Source organism: Pristiophorus japonicus, unplaced genomic scaffold (assembly GCF_044704955.1).
Source record: "Pristiophorus japonicus isolate sPriJap1 unplaced genomic scaffold, sPriJap1.hap1 HAP1_SCAFFOLD_616, whole genome shotgun sequence".
Lineage (NCBI taxonomy): Eukaryota > Metazoa > Chordata > Chondrichthyes > Pristiophoridae > Pristiophorus > Pristiophorus japonicus.
In genome coordinates, this window is record NW_027254527.1 from 41,073 (window position 1) to 60,189 (window position 19,117).

Genomic DNA, 19,117 nt, shown 5'->3' on the forward strand with positions numbered 1-19,117 from the left:
GGAAATGGCTGAGACCTTAAACAATTATTTTGCTTCGGTCTTCACAGTGGAAGACACAAAAACCATGCCAGAAATTGCTGGTCACGGGAATGTGGGAAGGGAGGACCTTGAGATAATCACTATCACTAGGGGGGTAGTGCTGGACAGGCTAATGGATCTCAAGGTAGACAAGTCCCCTGGTCCTGATGAAATGCATCCCAGGGTATTAAAAGAGATGGCGGACGTTATAGCAGATGCATTGGTTATAATCTACCAAAATTCTCTGGACTCTGGGGAGGTACCAGCGGATTGGAAAGCAGCTAATGTAACGCCTCTGTTTAAAAAAGGGGGCAGACAAAAGGCAGGTAACTATAGGCCGGTTAGTTTAACATCTGTAGTGGGGAAAATGCTTGAAACTATCATTAAAGAAGAAATAGCGGGACATCTAGATAGGAATAGTGCAATCAAGCAGACGCAGCATGGATTCATGAAGGGGAAATCATGTTTAACTAATTTACTGGAATTCTTTGAGGATATAATGAGCATGATAGATAGAGGTGTACCGATGGATGTGGTGTATTTAGATTTCCAAAAGGCATTCGATAAGGTGCCACACAAAAGGTTACTGCAGAAGATAAAGGTACGCGGAGTCAGGAAATGTAATAGCATGGATCGAGAATTGGCTGGCTAACAGAAAGTAGACAGTCGGGATAAATGGGTCCTTTTCAGGTGGGAAATCAGTGGTTAGTGTTGTGCCACAGGGATCGGTGCTGGGACCACAACTGTTTACAATATACATAGATGACCTGGAAGAGGGGACAGAGTGTAGTGTAACAAAATTTGAGAATGACACTAAGATTAGTGGGAAAGCGGGTTGTGTAGAGGACACAGAGAGTCTGCAAAGAGATTTAGATAGGTTAAGCGAATGGGCTAAGGTTTGGCAGATGGAATACAATGTCGGAAAATGTGAAGTCATCCACCTTGGAAAAAAAACAGTAAAAGGGAATATTATTTGAATGGGGAGAAATTACAACATGCTGCGGTGCAGAGGGACCTGGGGGTCCTTGTGCATGAATTTTCTCTAAGATTCTTTTCCCATACCATTCGCCTCCAACCTTCCTCTTTCTGCTCATAGCTCTTGTGATGCCAACCCTTCCACTGCAGCCAGGGTTCATCCAATTCAGGATCTAATCTTGGGGCTGCAAAGACTCCAACCAGGCACAAAGAAAGTACACAGTAGATCTTCATCCTTTCTTCTTCGCTCCCTGCCGCTCCCGGGCTACAATCTATCGTACTCGCGAGCGCCACCAGTTTTTATGGATCGCGTCATCCCCGCACTGATACATTTTCAGCACTGATTGGCTGGCCCATCCAGGCATGGACCACACCCAGTCACGAGATGCAGTGCTCAGAGTGTGCTGTCGATTCATGAATCCCAAAAAGTTAGTTTTCAGGTGCAGCAGGTAATCAGGAAGGCGAATGGAATGTTGGCCTTCATTGCGAGAGGGATGGAGTACAAAAGCAGGGAGGTCCTGCTGCAACTGTATAGGGTATTAGTGAGGCCGCACCTGGAGTACTGCGTGCAGTTTTGGTCACCTTACTTAAGGAAGGATATACTAGCTTTGGAGGGGGTACAGAGACGATTCACTCGGCTGATTCCGGAGATGAGGGGGTTACCTTATGATGATAAATTGAGTAGACTGGGTCTTTACTCGTTGGAGTTCAGAAGGATGAGGGGTGATCTTATAGAAACATTTAAAATCATGAAAGGGATAGTCAAGATAGAGGCAGAGAGGTTGTTTCCACTGGTCAGGGAGACTAGAACTAGGGGGCACAGCCTCAAAATACGGGGGGGCCAATTTAAAACAGAGTTGAGAAGGAATTTCTTCTCCCAGAGTCTGTGGAATTCTCTGCTCAAGGAAGCAGTTGAGGCGAGCTCATTAAATGTATTCAAGTCACAGATAGATAGATTTTTAACCAATAAGGGAATAAGGGTTACGGGGAGCGGGTGGGTAAGTGGAGCTGAGTCCACGGCCAGATCAGCCATGATCTTGCTGAATGGCGGAGCAGGCTCGAGGGGCTAGATGGCCTACTCCTGTTCCTGATATGTTCTTATGTTCTTATGAAATGTGAGGTAATGCATTTGGGGAGGTCTAACAAGGAAAGGAATACACAATAAATGGTAGGACACTGAGAAGTGTAGAGGAACAAAGGGACCTGGGAGTGCAGGTCCACAGATCCCTGAAGGTAGCAGGCCAGGTAGATTAGGTGGTTAAGAAGGCATACGGAGTGCTTGCCTTTATTGGCCGAGGCATATAATATAAGAGCAGGGGGTTATGCTTGAACTGTATAAAACACTAGTTAGGCCACAGCTGGAGTACTGCCTGCAGTTCTGGTCACCACATTACAGGAAAGATGTGAATGCACTGGAGAGGGTACAGAGGAGATTTACATAGATACATAGATACATAGAAAATAGGTGCAGTTGTCGGCCATTCGGCTCTTCGAGCCTGCACCACCATTCAATATATGAGGATCTGCCTGGGTTGGAGAATTTTGTCTATGAGGAAAGATTGGATAGGCTGGGGTTGTTTTCTTTGGAACAGAGGTGGCTGAGGGGAGACCTGATTGAGGTGTATAAAATTATGAGGGGCCTGGATAGGGTGGATAGTAAGGATCTGTTCCCTTAGCAGAGGGGTCAACAACCAGGGAGCACACCCGATTTACTATACCACCCAAAGGCAATTGCATCTTTGTGGAATGATAAACAGGAGGAGGCCGTTCATCCAGGTAGGAGGTCTAGAGGGGTGGTGGGGGTCTGGAACTCACTGCCTGAAAGGGTGGTAGAGGCAGAAACCCTCACCACATTTAAAAAGTACTTGGATGTGCCGTAACCTACAGGGCTACGGATCAAGAGCTGGAAAGTGGGATTAAGCTGGGTAGCCTCTTGGTCAGCCGGCACGGACACGATGGGCTGAATGGCCTCCTTGCATGCTGTAAATTTCTATGATTCTATGATATGATTACAGTACATTAGCGACCTCCTACTCTACCTTTCTGTTAACCGAGTCCAGAACACAAGCTCGGGCTCAACTGATGAGTTCAACATCTTTGCAGAACTGTTCATTCAATATTCACCCCGATTGATAGGTTGGAGGACTGTTCTATTAACTTATAGGAAACAGAGGGGAGAGAGACAGAGACAAAGGAGGATAGGGGAACAGCAAGAGAGGGCAAGAAATAAAGAGGGGAGAAAGAAAGAACAAAAACAAAGAAAAGAATCAAAGGAGGAAAGGTGAGGATGAAAGGAGGCAATAAACGAGGCGAAGGAGAGAGTGAGGAAAGGAAGGGGTAGCCAATCCCCAGTCAGAAAATTCAGACAATAAACACCACAAAAAAACATCGAAAGCATCCGGGCACAAGATACGTTTGGCTGTCCAGTTTTCAAAGCCTTTCTGGCAAAGAAGGATGTGTGTTGGAAGTGCACAGGCCGAGGGGTTTTCAAAGCAGTTAGTTTAACTGGACCAAGTGTTTGTGCTCAGTGAGGTGTGTTGTTCCACACCACACAGTGTGTGTTAGAATCCAGTCCAGATAGATACACCAGGTGTAAGAACAGTTCCACACAGTGTGTGTTAGAATCCAGTCCAGATAGATACACCAGGTTTAATGACAGTACTACACTGTACAGTGCATGTTAGAATCCAGTCCAGATAGATACACCAGGTGTAATGAAAGTCTACTTTGTGCTCTGCCCCGACAAGGTTAGGGAGGGCCATTGAAGCTCCCTTTACCGCGAACGGGCCATAAAGCTGCATCTCAAACAGATCATAGGATTAACAATGGATATACGGCACAGAAACAGGCCATTCGGCCCAACCAGGCCATGCTGCTGTTTATGCCCCACTCGAGCCTCCTCCCGTCTTTCCTCATCTAACTCTATCAGCATAACCCTCCATACCCTTCTCCCCCATTGGCTTGTCCAGCCTCCCCTTAAATACATCGATACTATTCACTTCAATCACTCCCTGTGGCAGCGAGTTCCACATTCTCATCACTCTCTGGGTAAAGGAGTTTCTCCTGAATTCCCCATTGGATTTCTTGGTGACTACCTTATATTGATGACCTCTAGTTATGCTCTTCCCCACAAGTGGAAACACCTTCTCTGTATCCACCCTATCAAAACATTCCATAATTGTAAAGACCTCTATTAGGTCACCCCTCAGCCTTCTTTTTCCAAGAGAAAAGAGACCCAGCCTGTTCATCCTTTCCCGATATGTATACCTCGCATTTCTGGTATCATCCCTGTAAATCTGTCTCCTTTCTCTAATATGGTGACCAGAACATTACGCAGGACTCCAAGTGTGGTCTAACCAAAGCTCGATACAGGTTTAGCATAACTTCCCTATTCTTCAATTCGATACCTCTAGAAATATACCCGAGTGCTTGCCTGGCTAACCAACATCACAATTTTTAATGATTTGTTCCAAGATCCCTTTGTTCCTCTATCCTACCTAGACTCACACCCTCCAAGTAATAAGTGACCTCCCTATCCCTTAATCAACATAACAAAAACAGATTATCTGGACATTATCATGTTGCTGTGTGTGGGAGCTTGCTGTGCACAAATTGGCTGCCATGTTTCCCACATTACAACAGTGACTACACTTCAAAGTACTTCATTGGCTGTAAAATGCTTTGAGAAGTCTGGTGGCCGTGAAAGGCGCGATATAAATGCAAGTCTTTCTTTCTCCCTAACAAAATGTAATACGTGCTCGGTGAACTTAATTTGCCAGTTTGCCCATTCTGTAAGTTTATTAATGTCCTCCTGTAAGTTGTTGCAGGCCTCCTCAGTATTGACGGTCGCCAAGTTTGGTGTCAGCCGCCAATTTAGAAATTGTGCTTTTGATTCCAAAGTCTAAACCGTTAATATAAATTATATAAGACCATCTCATTTCCCACACGCCTTGCCTTAATTTGAGATGCTGCCTCCATTAAAAGGAGCGGGTCAGAACCGCCCGAGTGATAAACCTTGTTCCACTCACACTGCAAGAGGAGATCTTACTCCATCCATTACACTTGCACTCTGCCAGATTTAGTCATCAATGAGTTAATACATGTGTGTGAAATTCCCTCCTCCAATGTTTTAACCCAATAATTGTGAACATCATTCAAACTGAACAGAAAAATCTGATACCAATAGACTGCCAATTAACAGATCCATTGCTGTTATTGCTAAGGAACGATTTCGACTGCACAGAAATCCTTCTAGTTCTCAACCCTTGAATTGGTTCAGTTCAAGCTGAGGTTTCAGAGACGAGAGGTGAATTAAACACTAAATTGGGAGCATGCACCGCGCAGATAGTTAAACGGCGACTGTCCAGGCACAATAAGAACATAAGAAATAGGAGCAGGAGTCAGCCATACGGCCCCTCGAGCCTGCTCCGCCGTTCAATAAGATCAATGGACTCAGCTCCATTTCCCTGCCCGCTTCCCATAACCCTTTATTCTCTTATTGCTTAAAAATCTATCTTCCTCCACCTTAAATATATTCAGTTACCCAACCTCCACAGCTTTCTGGGGCAGAGAATTCCAGATTCATGACCCTCAGAGAAGAAATTCCTCCTCATCTGTTTTAAATGGGCGGCCCCTTATTCTGAAACTATGCCCCCAGTTCTAGATTCCCCCACACGGGGAAACATCCTCTCTGCATCCACCTTGTCGAGCCTCCTCAGAATCTTATATGTTTCAATAAGATCACCTCTCATTCTTCTGAACTCTAATATATAGGTCCAATCTGCTCAACCTTTCTTCATTAGACAACCCCTTCATCTCAGGAATTAACCGAGTGAACCTTCCCTGAACTGCTCCACAATACAGTATCAACAGGACACAACCTTATGACACATGCAGCCGTTTGCTATCGGTCCGGCAGCTCGCTGGTTAATGCTGAACGCTTGTTGGTGTGAGACATGTTTGATAAACACAAGTCCCTGTTTCTCATTCTGTGCAAACTATTTGCCCTCCATCAGCACTGAAATATCCAGTGGAACCTGGAACTTATTCTGTTTTACATCTAAAAGCTGTTCCTTCAATGATGTTAACTGTAACCTTAAACAACAGTCTGTGACTCCAACTGTTAAATCCCGACACAATTGGATACTGTGTTTTAACTCGGATTATAACAAACCCCTAAAGCGCCTGCAATGTCCTACCGTCCAAATGATCAAATCTCCACCCACAGAGCAAGTGTCCCAAAACTAGAATGTGTATCCCGCAGCTCAGACTGAACACATCCTGTAAAGCCAATAACCTCCTCATTTATTAGATTCCGGGAATCAATTCTGTGGGCTTAAATCTTAACCCTGAACACTCCATCCAGTTAGCAGATGTCAGCCACAATTACTGGGTGTATTTTTAACTCGAAAGAATGGAGTCAGTCTCGGATAGAGTCGCGTAATTATTCTGAATATCTCACCGATTTCACACATTCGTGTATTACCGAATTCGCTAAATAACGCAAATTAAGAAAATCAATATCAGATCAGGAAGGAATGAGAAGTTTGTCTTACCCGAAGTCACTGTCAGCGAGGTTCCTGTGCCCCAGTAAGCAAGATAGTCACAGTGCTCCGTCTCCTGGTCCCAGCAATGTAGGAACTTCACCCGCACAAATATCTCACAATCTCAGGGTGTGGTGAAAATAAAAAGCTGCTTTTATCCTGGGAGCAGCAGCCGCCTGTATTTGGATCTGACAGTCCATCCTAAACCTGCTCCGGGTATTCATCACTCAGCTGGTTTTGCACTTTCCCTGTCAGCGGCTAGCGGCTCCTGCACATCGCCGACAAACACACTCGCTCCTTAGCACCTTTTATTCCCCACAAATCCACATTTCCCTCCCACAGTCCGAGTGGGCGATGATCCATGTGAGTGTGAGAGGCAGCAATGCGGAACCTGTGGGCACGGGCTGTGAATCAGCCGCTTATTTGTGGCGGGGAGTTTTTGTCAAGCTCTGTACTGCTGTGGGCCGTATACCCAGCACAGTGCTTCACCCCAGCTCAAACACCGCCGCCAGAAGATCCAGCCCCAAACACAATGTCCCACCAACCTGCCGCTGGCTTTATGGCCCCTCAGTCTGTCTCCGTGTTCCACACACAGCAGCTGTCAAACCTGGGCTTCCAGGACTTTGTAAAATGGAGCTATAATCCACAGGGAGCTTTCCGTGTTCTTGGTCCCACATCTGTTACTCGCTGCTTTCTCCTTCCTTTCAAGTTATATCTTTAAAGAAAATTGCTTGCACAGCCAGACTGTTTAATCGGGATCTGCTTTCTATCCAGGGGTGATGAAGCAAAGGCTGGTGAGATGGCCCGAAGAGTCCAATTTAAGCAGCTTTGGTGTGGCAGGTTTTTGAATGGAGGGAGCCCCCACCTCTCACACTGTGCCACCCAGTATAGGCACAGTGATACACAGCCGTACAATAACCTCTGCCTCTGTCACTGACACTGGCCCCAGTCACTGCACATTGAAACTGCACTGGCTCGGCTACAAGTGAGTGACCCTGCTCTTTGATTCACGCTGGCGATGGTGGTTCTGTCACTGGCCCAGTGATCTGAAAACCTGGATTCAATAATCCCAGGAACTCCCGAGTTCAAATCCCTCTATGGGAGTTTGGCAATTTCATTTTTAAAATCTGAGGCTAAAAAATTCTGGGCTCAGTAAAAGTGACCATGCAGCTGGCGGATGGTCGTAAACACCCAACTGGTCACTGAGGTCCTTCTGGAACACAGCCGAGCCTATAGGTGACTCCAGTCCAACCCCCAATTGCTTGCCCCTTACCTGCTCTCTGAAGTGGTCCCAGTGAGACACTCAGTTACCACCACCATCATCATCATAGGCAGTCCCTCAAAAGGCTTGCATCCACTCTCAGTGAGTTCTCAGGTGACTGAACAGTCCAATACGGGAATGACAGTCTCTGTCACAGGTGGGGCACAGCTGTAGATAAATTCAGGTTATCCACTTTGGTGGCAAAAACAGGAAGGCAGATTATTATCTGAATAGTGATGGATTCGGAAAATGGGAGATGCAACGAGACCTGGGTGCCATGGTACATCAGTCATTGAAAGTTGGCATGCAGGTACAGCAGGTGGTGAAGAAGGCAAATAGCATGTTGGCCTTCATAGCGAGAGGATTTGAGTATAGGAACAGGGAGGTCTTACTGCAGTTGTACAGGGCCTTGGTGAGGCAACACCTGGAATATTGTGTACAGTTTTGGTCTCCTAATCTGAGGAAGGACATTCTTGCTATTGAGGGAGTTCAGCAAATGTTCACCAGATTGATTCCCGGGATGGCAGGACTGACATATGAAGAAAGATTGGATCGACTAGGCTTATATTCACTGGAATTTAGAAGCATGAGAGGGGATCTCATAGAAACATATAAAATTCTGATGGGATTGGACAGGTTAGATGCAAGAACAATGTTCCCGATGTTGGGGAAGTCCAGAACCAGGGGTCACAGTCTAAGGATAAGGGGTAAGCCATTTAGGACCGAGATGAGGAGAAACTTCTTCACTCAGAGAATTGTGAACCTGTGGAATTCTCTACCACAGAAAGTTGTTGAGGTCAATTCATTAGATATATTCAAAAGGGAGTTAGATATGGCACTTACAGTTACAGTATGGAGAGAAAGCAGGAATGGGGTACTGAAGTTGCGTGACCAGCCATGATCATATTGAATGGTGATGCAGGCTCGAAGGGCCGAAGGCCTACTCCTGCACCTATTTTCTATGTTTCTGTGACAGACAGTGGTTGAAGGAAGGGGTGGGTGGGGCAAGTTTGCCGCACGCTCCTTCCGCTGCCTGCGCTTGGCTTCTGCATGCTCTCGGCGACGAGACTCGAGGTACTCAGCATCCTTCCAGATGCATCTCCTCCACTTTGGGTGGTCTTTGGCCAGGGACTCCCAGGTGTCGGTGGGGATGTTGTACTTTTTCAAGGAGGCTTTGAGGGTGTCCTTAAAGCATTTCCTATGTCCACCTGGGGCTCACTTGCCGTGTAGGAGTTCCGAGTAGAGCACTTGTTTTCGGAGTATCGTGTCGGGCATGTGGACAATGTGGCCTGCTCAGCGGAGCTGGTCGAGTGTGGTCAATGCTTCGATGCTGGGGATGTTGGCCTGATCGAGAACACTGACGTTGAGGAGGACACTCCATAATCCCTCACGATTGACAGAGTCGAAGGCCATTGTTTGGTCATAGAAGGCCATGTACAGGGGTTGGTGCTGCTCCCTGCATTTCTCTTGTATCTGCCGCGTGGTGAAGATCATGTCCGTTGTGTCCCTTAGTGGGCGGAATCCGCATTGTGTCTCTGGGGGGAGCTCTTCAGCGACAGGGAGAAGGCGATTGAGGAGGATTCTTGCGATGACCTTCCCTGTGGCCGACAGCAGGGAAACTCCTCTGTAATTACCACAATCATACTGGTCTCCTTTCTTGAAGATGGTCACGATTACAGTGTCTCTGAGATCCCCTGGGATAAGAGAAATGAGATCATGGCTCCGCAATAATAGTGTTTTGGTGTTTCGGAGGGGATTCCTTCTGCTCCTGAGGCCTTGTTGTTCTTCAGTAGTCAGATACTGAGCAGGGCTTGTGCTGAGATGGTGGCGGGTAGCATGCTGTGGGATGGAATTGAGGACACTCACGTTGAAGACAGAGTCTCGGTTAAGGAGATTTTCGAAGTGCTCCTTCCAGCGGGCACTGACTGCCTCTCTGTTCTTAGCCCTCAGTGGGGTAGGAACTTGGGTGCTTGGGCCGTAGGTGATCTTGACTACGCTAAAGAATCCTCGCACGTCGTGGTTGTCGGCTCGTTGCTGGATCTCCTGCACTTTCTCCACCCACCATCTGTTCTTTAGGTCACGGGTTTTCTGTTGGACCTCGGTCTTAAGACGTCTATAGAGCTGCTTTCTTGCCCTCGAGTTGTGTTGCTGTTTCCAGTTCAAGAATGCCTTGCGCTTGCAGCTTATTAGCTCCTGGATCTCCTGGCCATTCTCGTGGAACCAGTCTTGGTGTTTCCTGGTCGAGTGACCGAGCGTCTCTTCACAGGTGCTAATTATGGAGGCCTTGAGGCAGACCAGGCACTCTGAGTCTCTGGGTCACTGGGAGTAGTCAGGCTGGTTGTGAGGCACTGGCTGAATAGAGCTTTCTTAGCAGGATCTTTGAGTGCTCCAGCGTTGATTTTCCTGCGGCATTGTTTCTGTTGCTGCGGCTGTTTTGGGGCTACATTGATGGAAATGACTGAGCGGATTAGACGGTGATCCATTCAGCAGTCGTCGACTGCTGGCATGGGGTGGGTGATGCGCACGTCCTTGCGATCCCTCGCTCAGACGAAGACGTAGTTGAGCAGATGCCAGAGCTTGGAACAAGGGTGTTGCCATGAAGACTTGTATTTGTTTCTCTGACGGAACAAAGTGTTGGTTATGACGAGGGCGTGTTCTAAGCATTTTGTCAGGAGCAGGGTACTGCTGGAGTGGGTTTCCAGATCCCCTCTCTGCCGATCACATCTCCCCAGAGGTCTGTGTCTTTACCGACTCTGGTATTAAAGTCACTGAGGAGGATCAGCTTGTCGCCTGTTGGGACTCAGGACAGGGATTGTTCAAGGCTGGAGTAGAATTGCTCTTTGGTCTTATCTGTAGCTTCCAGTGTTGGGCCCTATGCGCTGAAGACCATAGCACACTGATTCCGGGCTCGGGTGAACCGAAGGTTCATTTATCCTGCAGGGGGAGTCTCTGAGATGTCCAACTAGCTCATTTTTTATGGCGCAGAGTACCCCATGGAGGCGGCGTTCTGCTTCTGGTTTCCCTTTCCAGAAGAAGGTGTAACTGTAGTGTTTCTGCACCTTGTTACAAACTCACACGAGGCATGGATATATCAGACCCGGTCACTCTGTGACCTTCACTTTATTCCCAGGACTAAAGAGTGCTGATCCTGGGTGGGACCTCCCCTTTTATACCTGGAAGCCCAGGTGAGGAGCTCACTCCCTGTGGTCAGGGTGTGCATTACAAGGGTACAGGTACAGTGTGCATGAGTTACAGTTACATACTTATAGTCATTGCAAGGTGGTTAAATACATGACATCACCTCCCCCTCAGGTCTTTTTGTCTCAGAGGTTAAGTCTATCGGGTGGTCTGCGCTCTCTCGTGGAGCGCTGCAGTTGTGGCTCTGGTGGCTGAGCCTCAGCACGTGTCTCTGTCACTTGAGGTGATTCCGGCCTGTCCGGGCTGGCCACAGGGACTGTGCATGCTGAGGGCTGTCTTTGTTGCTCATACGCTGGCAGTGGTGTGGGTGCTATCTCATCATGCTCTTCTTCCAGTTCCTCCGTGTCTATGCTGAACCTTGTCTTTACTTGGTCCAAGTGTTTGCGGCATATCTGCCCATTGTTTAGTCTGACCACCATGACCCTGTTTCCTTCTTTGCCAATTACGATGCCCTCAAGCCACTTGGGTCCCAAAGCATGGTTAATAACAAATACTGGGTCATCTATTTCTATACACCTCCCCCTTGAACCTCGATCATGGAGCTCGGTTTGGGACTGGCGCTTGCCCTCAACAATGTCTGCCAGGTCTGGGTGAATGAGGGACAGCTGCGTCTTGAGTTTCATGAGGAGTTCCGCTGGCGGGACTCCCGTGAGCAAATGCGGCCGGGACCTGTAGGCCAGCAGGAGGCGCGATAGTCGGTACTGAAGGGAAGGTCCTTGGATACGTAGCTTGCCCTGCTTTATGACTTGGACCTTACGTTCCGCCTGGCCAATGGAAGCTGGCTTGAACGGCGCTATCCGGACATGTTTGATCCCATTGCCCGACATAAACTCCTGGAATTCATGGCTGGTGAAACACGGGTCATTATCACTGACCAGGATGTCCAGCAAGCCGTGGGTCGCGAAAACCATATGCAGACTCTCCACAATGATAGATATCGTGCACGAGTTTAATATGATGCACTCGATCCACTTCGAGTACGCATCGACAACGATCAGGAACATTTTCCCCATGAACGGGCCCGCATAGTCTTCGTGAATACGTGACCATGGCCTGGTGGGCCAGGGCCACGGGCTGAGTGGGGCCTCCCTGGGGGCGTTGCCCAGCTGGGCACACATCGTGCACCTGTGAACCCAGTGTTCCAGGTCTGAGTCAATCTCCGGCCACCATACATGTGACCGGGCAATGGCCTTCATTAACACGATGCCTGGGTGCTCGCTGTGGAGTTCCCGGATGAACGCTTCCCTTCCTTTCTGGGGCATGACTACCTGGCTGCCCCATAACAGGCAGTCGGCTTGGACGGAGAGTTCATCCATCCGTCTCTGAAACGGTCTGACCTCCTCGGGGCACGCCCTGTGTGCGGGCGCCCAATCCCCCGTCAGGACACATTTCTTTATCATGGATAGGAGGGGGTCCCTGTTGGTCCAGAGTTTGATCTGGCGGGCTGTGATGGGAGAGCCCGCAGTGTCAAAAGCCTCAACAGCCATGACCATCTCGGCGCTCTGCTTCGACGCCCCCTCGGTGGTGGCCAATGGGAGCCTGCTGAGTGCATCAGCGCAGTTTTCGGTGCCTGGCTGGTGCCGTATGGTGTAGTCATACGCAGCCAGTGTGAGGGCCCATCGCTGTATGCGAGCTGACGCATTAGCGTTGACAGCCTTGCTGTTGGACAACAAGGATGTTAACGGCTTGTGGTCCGTCTCTAGCTCGAACCGTCTACCGAAGAGATACTGGTGCATCTTTTTCACACGGTACACACACGCGAGTGCCTCCTTCTCGACCGCGCCATATCCACGCTCTGCCTGGGAGAGCGACCTGGAGGTGTAAGCCACCGGTTGGAGTTGGCCGTCATCGTTACCCTGCAACACACACCCAACCCCCGTAGGATGACGCATCGCACGTTAAAACCAGTTTTTTACAGGGGTCATACAAAGTCAACAGTTTGTTGGAACACAGCAGGTTCCTCGCCTGATTGAAAGCCCGTTCTTGACAATCCCCCCAAACCGTTCACAACCTTTACGGAGGAGCATGTGTAACGGCTCCAACAATGTGCTTCAGTTCAGCAGGAAGTTCCCAAAATAGTTCAAGAGTCCCAGGAATGATCGCAACTCCGATGTGTTGCCAGGCCTGGGCGCCCGGCGAATCGCCTCAGTTTCTGATTCAGTGGGCCGGATCCCGTGTACAGCAACCCTCCTGCCCAGGAACTCGACCTCTGTGGTCAAAAACACGCACTTGGCCTTTTTCAGCCGCAGGCCTACCTGTTCCAATCGGCGTAGCACCTCCTCCAGGTTGCGGAGGTGTTCCTCAGTGTCTCGACCCATTATAAGAATGTCGTCTTGGAACACGATCATTCCAGGGATGGACTTGAGCAAACTTTCCATGTTTCGCTGAAAGATAGCCACTGCTGAACGAATGCCAAACAGACACCTGTTGTCGACAAATAATCCTTTGTGCGTGATGATGGTCAGAAACTTGGATTCTTCAGTCAGTTCCTGAGTCATGTAGGCCAAAGTGAGGTCCAGCTTCGTGAACAGCTTACCACCTGCCAGCGTGGCAAAAAGGTCCTCCGCTCTCGGGAGCGGGTATTGGTCTTGCAGCGACACTCGGTTGATGGTGGCTTTGTAGTCTCCACAAATCCTGACCGAGCCGTCTGTTTTAAACACAGGAACGATGGGACTTGCCCAGTCGCTGAATTCAACGGCCGAAATTATGCCCTCTCTGAGCAGCCTGTCCAGTTCACTTTCAATTTTTTCACGCATCACATACGGCACCGCTCTGGCCTTGTGGTGCACTGGTCTGGTGCCCGGAGTGATGTGTATCACTACTTTGGTGCCCTTGAATGTTCCGACACCGGGTTGAAAGAGTGACTTGAATTTTTGTAGGACCTGTGAGCATGAACTTCGCTCCACGGATGAAATAGCGTGCACATCCCCCCATTTCCATTTCATCTCAGTTAGCCAACTCCTCCCTAAGAGCGCGGGGCCATTTGCCGGAATAATCCAGAGTGGCAGCCGGTTCTGTGATCCATTATGCGTTACCACCAAGTTTGTACTGCCCAGCACTGGGATTATCTCTCTGGTGTACGTCCATAGCTGAGTCTCAATACATTCCAGTTTGGGCCTGCTAGCTCTGTGTGGCGATAGTTTCTCAAATTGTTGGGCACTCATGAGGGACTGGCTAGCTCCCGTATCCAGCTGCCATTCAGTAAGACTTTCATCATCATGGGTGGCGTTTTGGTGTATGAGCTGTGGATGTCGGCCACATGAACTCTCTGAAATTCAGCATCCATGGTTGTTCCCCAGGCCTCATCCTGCATTGCAGACCCCTCGTCTGGTTCGTCTGTCTCGCAGACTAGCCTTGCTAGTGCCTTTTTGCACATCCTGGCCAGGTGTCACTTGACATTACAAATCCTACAGGTGTAAAGTTGGAACCTGCAGATTTTTGCAGTTTGCCTGGGTGGTGTCGAATTGCCCTTGCCTGCCTGTGGGGTACTGTCATTTTTATTACATTGATTCCCTGGTTCAACGCAACTTTAAAACCAGGGCTGTGTGCGTAAATTAGCTTGGTCTCCTCTTCCCCTGCCATAAAGGTCTGAGCTATCAACGACGCCCCTTCTAAAGTCAAATCCTTAGTCTTTATGAGCTTCCTGAAAATGCCGGCATGATTAATGCTCTCAATGAAACAGTCCCTTAACATCTCCCCACTGCAGGCATCGTAGAACTTACAGAGACTGGCCAAACGCTGCAGTTCCACCACGAAGTCCGAGATGTTTTGTCCCTCCCGACGCCGGTGAGAGTACAACCAGTGCCGGGCCATGTGTACGCTACTTGCCGTCTTGAGATGCTCACTGATCAGCTGGCTGAGCTCTTTGAAGGACTTGTCCGCTGGCTTTTGGGATGCGAGCAGGTCTTTGATCAGCGCATACGTCTGTGGACCACAGCTAGTCAGTAGATGCACCCTCCGCTTGTCAGCCGCTGTCGCTCCCAGCCAGTCCTTTGTGACAAAGCTCTGCTGGAGTCTTTCCACAAAGTCGTCCCAGTCCTCACCCACACAGTAACGTTCCTCTGTGCCACCGGTGGCCATCCTCGTGGTTCGGTGATTCTTGATTCTCGTCGCCCGATGTAATATCTCTGCACCTTGTTACAAACTCACACGAGGCATGTATATATCAGACACGGTCACTCTGTGACCTTCACTTTATTCCCAGGACTAAAGAGTGCTGATCCTGGGTGGGACCTCCCCTTTTATACCTGGAAGCCCAGGTGAGGAGCTCACTCCCTGTGGTCAGGGTGTGCATTACAAGGGTACAGGTACAGTGTGCATGAGTTACAGTTACAGACTTATAGTCATTGCAAGATGGTGAAATACATGACATCACCTCCACCTTGTTCCTTGAGCTGGCCTTCCCCTGCCGCCGGGTCACAGTTAGGGCGGCGATGTCGATGAAACGTCGGAGTTCCTGGGCAACTATAGCAGTGCGATGTTCTGGTCTGTCGCTGTTGTGGTTGTCCATGAGGGTCCTGATGTTCCAGATCCCGAACTTCATTCTCGAGAGTGGAAGATGCCTGTGCGTGAATTCGTTTATCGTGGGGTGGCCATCGCACACCAGCTTCCACATGGACTTGACGGAGCAAGGTCTTGGTCCCATCACAAGGTCTTGGTCCCATCACAAGGTCTTGGTCCCATCACAAGGTCTTGGTCCCATCACAAGGGGACCCAAGACAATTGGAGACCGGGCTCTTCTGCATCCTCGAGAATTAATAAATATATCAATTCTTAGATATGTCCCAAGGCCCAGCTTCAGGTCACCCCAGGAATCCCCTGCTAATCCTCATCATAGGCCGTCCCCCCAGAGCCAGGATTCCCCGCTAATCTTCATCATAGGCCGTCCCCCCAGAGCCAAGAATCTCCCGCTAATCTTCATCACAGGCAGTCCTCCCGGAGCCAGGAATCCCCCGCTAATCTTCATCACAGGCAGTCCTCCCGGAGCCAGGAATCCCCCGCTAATCTTCAACATAGACCATCCCCCTGCAGCCAGGAATCCCCCGCTAATCTTCATCATAGGCAGTCCCCCGGAGCCAGGAATCCCCCGCTAATCTTCAACATAGGCCTTCCCCCCGGAGCCAGGAATCCCCGGCTAATCCTCATCATAGGCCAACCTCCGGAGCCAGGAATCCCCCGCTAATCTTCATCATAGGCCGCCCCCCCGGAGTCAGGAATCCCCCGCTAATCTTCATCATAGGCAGTCCCCTGGAGTCAGGAATCCCCCGCTAATCTTCATTATAGGCTGTCCCCTGGAGTCAGGAATCCCCCGCTAATCTTCATCATAGGCCATCCCCCGGAGCCAGGAATTCCCCACTAATCTTCATCATAGGCAGTCCCCTGGAGTCAGGAATCCCCCGCTAATCTTCATCATAGGCCATCCCCCGGAGCCAGGAATTCCCCACTAATCTTCATCATAGGCAGTCCTCCCGGAGCCAGGAATCCCCCGCTAATCTTCATCATAGGCCGCCCCCCCGGAGCCAGGAATCCCCCGCTTATCTTCATCATAGGTCATCCCCCCGGAGCCAGGAATCCCCCGCTAATCTTCATCATAGGCCATCCCCCGGAGTCAGGAATCCCCCGCTAATCTTCATCATAGACCATCCCCCGGAGCCAGGAATCCCCCACTAATCTTCCTCATAGACCATCCCCCGGAGCCAGGAATCCTCCGCTAATCTTCATTATAGGCAGTTCCTATAATGGGGGGTGGGGGGCAGATGATGGGTGGGTGGGGTGGGGTGCGCAGACTTTGGGGAGGGGGGCAGACAGTAGATTGGTGGGGGGGGTCTGGGCTGTATGATCCTGGGGCTTCCCAGCTAATGCCCTCTCCCATTCCCGGGGGGGGCGGGGGCAGATCCCAACACAGCGAGGCTCGGGGTGAGCCATGGTGCTTCCCCTTTCACTGATTCCCCTGACTGTAGTGCGGCTGAGTTTTTGTACCAGCCCAGCCCTGCTTCCTCTCACTGTGTCTCGCACAGTAATAGATGGCGGTGTCGTTGGCTGTCAGTTTGCTGATTTCCAGGTACGCGATGCTGCTGGCCTTGGACACGGTAAATTTGAAGTGTTGAAGTCCAGGTGAGTAATACTTTTTATTGTCATATCCTATGGTCGCCAGCCACTCCAGCCCTTGCCCGGGGGCCTGTTTAACCCAGGCAATGCTGTTGCTGTCGAGGCTGAAGCCACTGACTGTACAGGACAGTTTGTGAGACTCCCCGGGCCGTTTCACGGCAGCAGCAGACTGTCTCAGCTCGATGGCGGACCGCACGCCTGTGAACAGAAGAGAGAGTGAGAAGGGTGCACTTTAATACAGGGAACAACACGGGCTCACACAGCCTCCCGGACAAGCCAGGCAGCACTGGGTGCACAATAACTCACCCATCACACAGGCCAGAAGGACACCGAGACAAGCAGCACTCGCCATTACCCCTGTGTGTGCAGACAGACAGACACACGCCACAAATCGGTAGCTTCAGGGCGCCTTGGTGTGGGGACCCAGTCGGTGCTGTTTAAATAGGGAACTGGGCTGAGTGAGTGAGTGAGGTTCCAACAGAGGCACACCCACTCAAACCACAGGTTCAGCTTCCTCTCACCGCCCCCAGCACATATTTCAATTCCCTGATTTATTTATACAGCATGTCCCCAGCAAGAATCAGTTCCGCATTCAAAGTCCAGGGACACTTTGCTTCTGGTTATTTATTTGAATGTTAAACAGAGAAACTGAGAGACACCAGTCAGTGTACAGATATCTCTTTGAAAGAGATGGACTGAGAGATACCAGTCAGTGATCAGCTATCACCCTGAGAGAGAGGGACTGAGAGACACCAGTCAGTGTACAGCTATCACCCTAAGGGAGAGGGACTGAGAGAACCCAGTCAGTGTACAGATATCACCCTGAGAGAGAGGGATTAAGAGACACCAGTCAGTGTCCAGATATCTCTTTGAAAGAGTAGGACTGAGAGACACCAGTCAGTGTTCATATATTTCCCTGAGGGAGAGGGACTGAGTGACACCAGTCAGTGTACAAATATCACCCTCAGGGAGAGGGACTGAGAGATACCAGTCAGTGGACAGATATCACCCTCAGGGAGAGGAACTGAGAAAAAACAGTCAGTGCACAGATATCACCCTCAGGAAGAGGGACTGAGAGATACCAGTCAGTGTACAGGTTTCTCCCTGAGGGAGAGGGGACTGAGAGACACCAGTCAGTGTCCAGATATCTCTCTGAGAGAGAGGGACCAAGAGACCCCAGTCAGTGTCCAGATATCTCTTTGAAAGAGAGGGACTGAGAGACACCAGTCAGTGTTCAGATATTGCCCTGAGGGAGAGGGATTGAGAGACACCAGTCAGTGTACAAATATCTACCTGAGGGACAGGGGACTGAGAGACACCAGTCAGTGTACAGATATCTCCCTGAGGGAGAGGGGTCTGAGAGACAATAGTCAGTGTACAGATATCTCCCTGAGGGAGAGGGGACTGAGAGACACCAGTCAGTGTGCAGATATCACCCTGAGGGAGTGGAGACTGAGAGACACCAGTCAGTGTACATATATCTCCCTGAGGGAGAGAGGGACTGAGAGACACCAGTCAGTGTACAGATATCTCCCTGAGGGAGAGGGACTGAGAGACACCAGTCAGTGTTCATTAATCTCCCTGAGGGAGAGGAGACTGAGAGACACCAGTCAGTGTACAGTTATCTCTTTGAAAGAGAGGGACTAAGAGACACCAGTCAGTGTTCAGTAATCTCCCTGAGGGAGAGGAGACTGAGAGACACCAGTCAGTGTACAGATATCTCCCTGAGGGAGAGGGACTAGGAGACCCCAGTCAGTGTTCAGATATCTCCCTGAGGGAGAGGGACGGAGAGACACCAGTCAGTGTCCAGATAACCCACGAAGGGAGAGGGACTGAGTCACACCAGCCAGTGTACAGATATCTCCCTGAGGGAGAGGGACGAAGAGACCTCAGTCAATGTCCAGATATCTCTTTGAAAGAAAGGGACTGAGAGACACCAGTCAGTGTTCAGATATCTCCCTGAGGGAGAGGGACTGAGAGACACCAGTCAGTGTACAGATATCTCCCTGAGGGA

At 49.8% G+C, this 19,117-nt stretch overlaps 1 protein-coding gene across 1 annotated transcript in view; it reads right to left on the reverse strand.

The window, feature by feature from the left end:
• The window catches only part of LOC139255586 (splenic IgW, short secretory form-like), a 48,237-nt gene extending 30,780 nt beyond the window's left edge, over positions 1-17,457 (reverse strand). The window contains exon 1 of the mRNA XM_070873954.1: positions 17,410-17,457. Coding sequence (XP_070730055.1) covers positions 17,410-17,455 — 46 coding nt within the window. The 5' untranslated portion in view covers positions 17,456-17,457. The remainder of the gene's footprint in view (positions 1-17,409) is intronic.
• Between the last annotated feature and the right edge of the window lie 1,660 nt (positions 17,458-19,117).